Source organism: Hyalella azteca, unplaced genomic scaffold (genome assembly GCF_000764305.2).
Source record: "Hyalella azteca isolate HAZT.00-mixed unplaced genomic scaffold, Hazt_2.0.2 contig14641, whole genome shotgun sequence".
Classification (NCBI taxonomy): Eukaryota; Metazoa; Arthropoda; class Malacostraca; order Amphipoda; family Hyalellidae; genus Hyalella; species Hyalella azteca.
Genome location: NW_025944519.1, coordinates 171,277 through 178,245, shown reverse-complemented (window position 1 = coordinate 178,245; position 6,969 = coordinate 171,277). Strand labels below are relative to the sequence as shown.

The 6,969-nt window shown below is 37.7% G+C and overlaps 1 protein-coding gene across 1 annotated transcript in view; it reads right to left on the bottom strand.

The window, feature by feature from the left end:
• Window positions 1–3,642: 3,642 nt before the first annotated feature.
• LOC108668293 overlaps window positions 3,643–6,969 on the bottom strand; it is a 49,942-nt gene continuing 46,615 nt past the window's right edge. Inside the window, exon 7 of the mRNA XM_047884114.1 lies at window positions 3,643–6,304. Within this exon, the coding sequence (XP_047740070.1) occupies window positions 6,229–6,304 (76 nt within the window). The 3' untranslated portion in view covers window positions 3,643–6,228. The remainder of the gene's footprint in view (window positions 6,305–6,969) is intronic.

Below are 6,969 nucleotides of genomic sequence, written 5' to 3'. Positions count from 1 at the left end.
TTTACTGAAGATCTGACATCGTGTCATTGGACCGGATCTTTTCATGACTGACTACAGTTTAAAATAGCTACTAGACTTCCAACGGGTTCGATATGGTGCTCCGTGCTAGGCATTTCATGTCTGAACATATTTTTTTCCATAGCTTTATCTTGTCTGTTCTTGAACGCATTCATACTCCGAGCGCCACACGGTCTTTATAGATTTTGATAAAATAATTCAAAATTAAGCTTAGTCGTAAAATAATCGTAAATAAATAATAAAAAAACTAGAATTTGGAAAATAAGAAGTTAATTTGACTTAAATAATTTTGAAATGAATTACAAACGCTGTCTAGCTAATAATATTCAAGAAAAAAAACAGTTTTGTACTATTAATCTCTTCATGTTTTTAATTTATATTATAAAAATATAGTTTTACGAGTTGTCCAGTTTTTCCACTTGTTGTGCATCAATCAAGTATCAATACATAACAGCCTGATATAAAACAGTTGCCCCTACACTCATTCTTCTAAGCTTAACGAAGAAAATGTGAAAGAGAGTATTTCTCTTCTGTAAATCCCCCTACGTTTAATCCTGTCTTTCAAGAAATAATCTTTTCATGAAATTTGATAATTACTGATTCGTTTCATCATCATTTCAAATTAAATTCGAAAAAGGTCCTCAATTTGTATATTACACGTAATCTGATTTAAATTAACCTGTTCGACTCATTAAACTGCCGACTACGCAATTACAAAAAAAAACTCAACTCCCTAGTATGCGGCTTTTTCGAATTTCTAAAATAACGTTTCTTGTGAACAATAAATTCAACCAGTTGGCATTTTTGACAAAATGGGTGGCACAAAAGCCACAAAGCTTAGCTCTCTCTATGCTACCTGGCTGGCGTGCCCTGGCCAGTGATCTCATTCTTCCCCAATTCAGAGGACTTCCACCGGAAACAGCTCAGGCCAATTCATTTTTTGTGTGAGCGATTTTTTATATTCTCCTAAACATAATTCCACTTAAATTGATTATTTCTAAAATTGCTGAATGAAAAATTTCTAAATAGATTTAATATTTTCCTTCCTCTGAGCAGAGAATTAGCTATGCGCAAAATGTATAACAGTCAACTTGAAATCACGATCTGAGAGCAACGTCAATTTATTATTACTATTCTACCAAGCAGTTATCGTGGCGTCTGGTTCAAGCGAACTTCAAAGACACGTGATACGTAAGTTTAATAGCAAGCGAAAAATAAAGAGACACTATAAAGGATGAGAACGGATAAAAATGCCTAAGCACGTGATTCATATGCTCTACAAAATAGTTCCGTCTTTAGGCGTCGACGAAACACCGGCAACGCATCCCGACCGTGACAATTTACAGTATGTAACTTTTAACAGCTTTTGTACTTGTAGCATTCAATCTGAAGCATTATATCATAATTTCGATGTGAAAAAACTAGAGCTAAATCTAAAATTAATTTACTAAAATAATAAATTTATTTTTGTTTTTAGATGCATGATGTAAATTTTTAATGTAGAAAAACCGGCATTATTATTTTTAAAATTTTTATTAAAAATTTTTGTTTGGGATCAATGGAAGCAAAAAAGTCACACTCGCTAGGGCTAACTAAACAAGTAACACCAGGAACTATGAAGTACTTGAAACCAAGAAGCAATATATAAAAACGATTCGAACTTAAGGACGATTTCGAACACGTTGCTCATATTTCAAGAAAGTATTAATTTGGTAAATATTTCGACTTTGCAGTTGTGTTCTAAAAAATGTATGGCCATCTACAAATAAGAGGCTATAATACAATGGAAAACTTTAATAAATGTGCATGCAGTTGGAAGAAAAGGGTTTTTATTGTTTAGGGTGAGAGTAGTAGTGATACATATACAGTTGTCCATAATATACAGGCCGGAGGTAAAAATTCCCACAACACGCTGAGCTTTAGTGTACCGTACAATTCAATTACATTTTATAGGTTTAGTTCATTATCTGCAATGAATGTAAAATTTTCCTGGTAGGGACATCCAACCATCAGCACCCGGACCGCTCCTGAAGTCTCGCCGAGACCCGTGATCCGTGAGAAGACGAGCTGTTGCCGTCGTCCCAGACCATCCCACGGACCCACACCTCAAGGCTGCCACCCCACGTAGGAAGTCTCACTCCACAGAGAGTAAGAGATCAATCGAAACTGAATATGTGGCGTCGTTGGCAGTCGTTTTGACACTCATTAGTGGGTCGTCGCGGAACTTTCTCGAACCTGAAGTCAGACTTAATGAGCAAATTCAGATCAAGAGACACAAGGAAAGTTGCTCACTCGAAATTACAGGAAATGTTGGCATTTTTAATTGGTTAAATTATGAATTGAATTACTCAAACCCCAAAAATAGCCTCCGTCGTCCAACCGACATTATTTAGAATAAGTTTTTACTACAATTTGTTCTTGTGGCTTAATTGCCGAGCAAATTAAACGAATTCTTTCTGGTTAATTAGTCTCTTCTATTTTGCTTATTATATTTTTTCTGGGGTTTGTAATTATTAAATGGCTCGGCCACAAATTTTCATCTTCAAATTGTAAATTAATAACAGTAGTAATCAGTTGCCTGAATGTCTCAAGGCCAAAGTTATCCGAAAGATTCTATAGTGTTTAGTGTTCCTACCAAACTTCTACGACTGTTTTTGTTCGAGTAAAACAAACTTCGTAAGTAAAAATCAAGCTTCTATGAAAAGAGGGAAAGGATTTTAATGAGTATCTTTTCCACCCTTAACCTTCGATCATGCATGAAGGATGTGAGGGGACGGGTGACGTACCTTGAACGGAACCTCGGCTGGACGGGCGTTCTGATGGAGCCCACGCCCGTCAGCTACCACGTCCTCAAGAGCAAGAACAGAAGAGCGCACATCATGCGGGCGTGCCTCGCTCCCGACACGAGCTACAGGGAACCTGTCTTTGAGTTTGTGATTCACACTAGAACACATTCATGATCGTTTGAAAGCACCAGTAAATTGTTTATCCTAAAGCAGTTAATACCTAATTTGGTGAAATTTGTTGACAATTTATGGCCGATGTAATAGGGTTGCAGCAGACAATTAAAAATATACCATTCAACAGAAAATGTCTTCTAAATAATTACATTGATTAGAATAACATTGTTCTAGCTAATTACCTATGTTTGTCGGATGAAATAGCATTTTCTATTTTAATTTTACACAAAAAATACTGGAATAATGCGCTTCTTAAGTTGGTTGCAGGTGCAGTTTCTTGCATTGAATTTCGGCGGCGAATTTACTGTGCTTCGTTCTGCTGTTTCCAGTCAATTTGGTGTTGGGCTTGGCGAATTCACACTGGGAAATATTTTTCTCGTTGACATTTTTATGTTTACACGAGTGAAAGTTTTCTCTCATGCTAGTAATTATTTCTTGCTTACATTGTAAGGCTTGGCTTTGATCTGATTTGTGTTAGAGGTAAAAACTGCTCATCAAATTTGTTGGTTCTCATTAAAACAAATGTCCGAAAAATTGGCCTATGGCCTCCTTAAAGTTTAATTTCGGCTTCAATTAGTAAATTGTGTGCACTAAATCAAAGAGGAGTAATAAAAGAGTTTGTTTACAAAATTATTTTGTTTCAATTCGAAGCATGAGTCTCGAGGCACACACAAACAAGTCAATGTGAAAGACTATATACACAATTGTGACATGCAACTGCTTATTTCAATACATTCCCTGGCAGTTTTCGCAAATCCATTTGTTATAATGCTACTTGACTTCGTACTTGACTGTGTAGATAATGCCGATAGAAAATACGTTTCAACAGAGACAGCATCATTGACGATTTTTTTTCGATTCACATAAAAATAATCAAAGATAAAAATTTATGAGTGAATTCACGCAATTGTAACTCCATTATACGTCACAATCTTAGTTATTCGATCCCGCAAAAATTTCGTTTTTTATTCTTAGTCATTTTCCAAGCAAAAGAATTTTTTAGCATCGTTGACATAGCAGCTTTAGATTTATGGCGCATTGTAGAAGTGTTTTTCTATGTGTAATAGTGATACTTACATTTCAATATATGAAACAGGGATATATAAAAGCGCATCGGCCTCGTAGATGGCCGTTTATTCTACGATATCGTCCAATGTTTTGATATCGAATAGAGCTAAACATAGTACAATAAAAACATGGCAAGCAAATCCCCAGATGGTCAGGAGTTAAAAATATCAACGTAGAACTTTAAGGCCATTAGGCATTATTAACCATACTACTGGTTGCAGAACACGCTTAAGAGAATACGTGACCCTATATTAAAACTTATGGAACCTGCAATAATATAGATCTATAATAAAATAAAGAAATATTCGACTAGTTTCATACATATACAATTTATACACGAATAAATAAATTGTTGCTTTTTATCTCGGCTCTACATAAATGTCAGAGAGTTCACAGTTACCCAGTTCAGAGACATCAGAATTAAGGTACCGATAGCACTTTGTTAAATTGCCTATCAGACCTCGTTGGCTGCATTCTCACGAAATATTTGCTGCCATCTACAATCTGCAAATTTGCCATCTTCTTGAGGAAAACGCCACGGCTTAAAGTCCGCGAGGCTCAATTATGTGAACAGTGAACCCACGTATAAACCCGAATATTTATACGTTAGTTCTATTAGAAAATAGTACACCATAACACATACCCGTTAAATTAAGTACAGAGAGAGTCAGACACACTTTTTTTCCGGTAGGCACCATTTACTGAATTAACATTTACTTCATACTTCACTCCTAAAAGCGAGTAACCGTTATCAAGAATCGCACATTCAGTTTTGTGAAGGTTCTAATTAAAAAATCGTTGCAAAAGAACTAAAATCGGCATACTAATGACAACTAAATATTTAGAGCATTAGCTTACACTTGATATATTTATCAGCGTTTCAAGTTCAGAGTGAAATTTAAATTTACGGTGCAAGCTTCCATGCGCATCATGAAAGGCTATGGAGCCCAACCTGTGGTACGAGTGGTGCTGTTGAAACGGTCGGGTATTTCAGGCGGTACAAAAACACTTTAGGAGTCATCAGAGATACTTGGTTTGATATTTTTGAAGTAACAATAATGTTTACTGCCTAACACAAGGAAATCTAGCAGCGAAGGGCAGCCCTGGACCCAGCGGTCCCTCGTTGAACTTATGCAGTACCGCAACCTGATGCGCGTGTCATCAACGCATCAAGTAAGATAATATGCAATTAATATTACATGTGTGGTTAATGTGTAGTAATTGTGGAACGACTGAGCGGTGCCTAAAAGTGGTAGTCTATTTCAATAGGTTAGGAACCACTGGTATGAGGAATTCGACCCGAAATATCTAACAAATTTTACGATTCACGTCCACAAAATAAGCCATGTTAGAAGACCAAAATATATCGTAACGTATTATCTTTAAATGATTTTTAGCCAATTTATAACATCCACTCAGTTTTCGTCTAATAATGCATTCGCCCGCATTGTAGGAACCTGCTTCACCACAATGAAACAAAAAAATAAGGGCATGAAGAAGAATTGAAGATGACAAAACACCTCTACATGCATTGAAGTTCTGGTTATAAGGTAGGTTCTCATGATTTGTATCAGTCCAAATTATCATGAATAAAGAGAATCTTCGTTTCTTATTTTCACGAAATGAAAATATCAACATTTTTATTACTTTCTGGCAAACATTTCCGAGAAAGACTAAATACGAATACTTCATGATCAAATCTTTCATTGGAGTTTCCTAAGCATTTTTTATCGTTCAAACATGCGTCACCGTCGTAACTTGTTATGCAAAATGATGTAAGATCTCTTATAGCCAGCACAACACTTCCCGGGGTGGCCTCCTCTCCCCTCGGTCTACTGCAGGCTGCACGACACGTCTCTGCGGGGCCTCCTCTCCCCTCGGTCTACTGCAGGCTGCACGACACGTCTCTGCGAGGCCTCCTCTCCCCTCGGTCTACTGAAGGCTGCACGACACGTCTCTGCGAGGCCTCCTCTCCCCTCGGTCTACTGCAGGCTGCACGACACGTCTCTGCGAGGCCTCCTCTCCCCTCGGTCTACTGCAGGCTGCACGACACGTCTCTGCGTGGCCTCCTCTCCCCTTGGTCTACTGCAGGCTGCACGACACGTCTCTGCGTGGCCTCCTCTCCCCTCGGTCTACAGCAGGCTGCACGACACGTCTCTGCGTGGCCTCCTCTCCCCTCGGTCTACTGCAGGCTGCACGACACGTCTCTGCGTGGCCTCCTCTCCCCTCTCTGCGCCAACTGCAGCGCGGTTTTCGATCTGGAGAAGAAACTTATCACTAAGTTTATTATTCGAAAATAGTTTGCATGAATGAAGTGTACATTTCATAAAGGGTGATGTACATACACAGCCTAAAAATTTCATGCACCTTTATAGTAATTTTTTCTTGAATGAGCTACATAATTTAATAAGGTTCTGACTCAAATTTATGAATAGAGTATGAGCGAATGAATTTTTCGATCAACACGTAATGCATGTAAAATTCCATAAGCAATGTGGTGACTAAATATAAATTAAAACATTAGAAATTTCTTTGATTTAGCAAGGCTCTGGAGCATTTAATTGCAACTAAAATACGAAACAACTTATGGCATAAACAACTTTACCGAGCAAGATTGGACAGGGACTTAAAAATGAGTGACTCTGAAATCACCTCAAAAAATCCTTGGAATTATCATAAAACAGGCCTACCTGTTTCTCATAAAATTTAAAGCCGCTGCAGAAATATTGTCACAAGCAAGAACCCTCCCTCAATTCTTAATAAGTAACACATGGTAATACAAGGTAAGTAACAGGTAAGTACAGGGTAAGTAACACATGACAAAGTAATACAAAACCCCATGATCTGCCATGACTTGATCTTCACATCTCCCGCCATGACACACGCATCACCTGCAACACCTCACACATCGAACACCGAACCC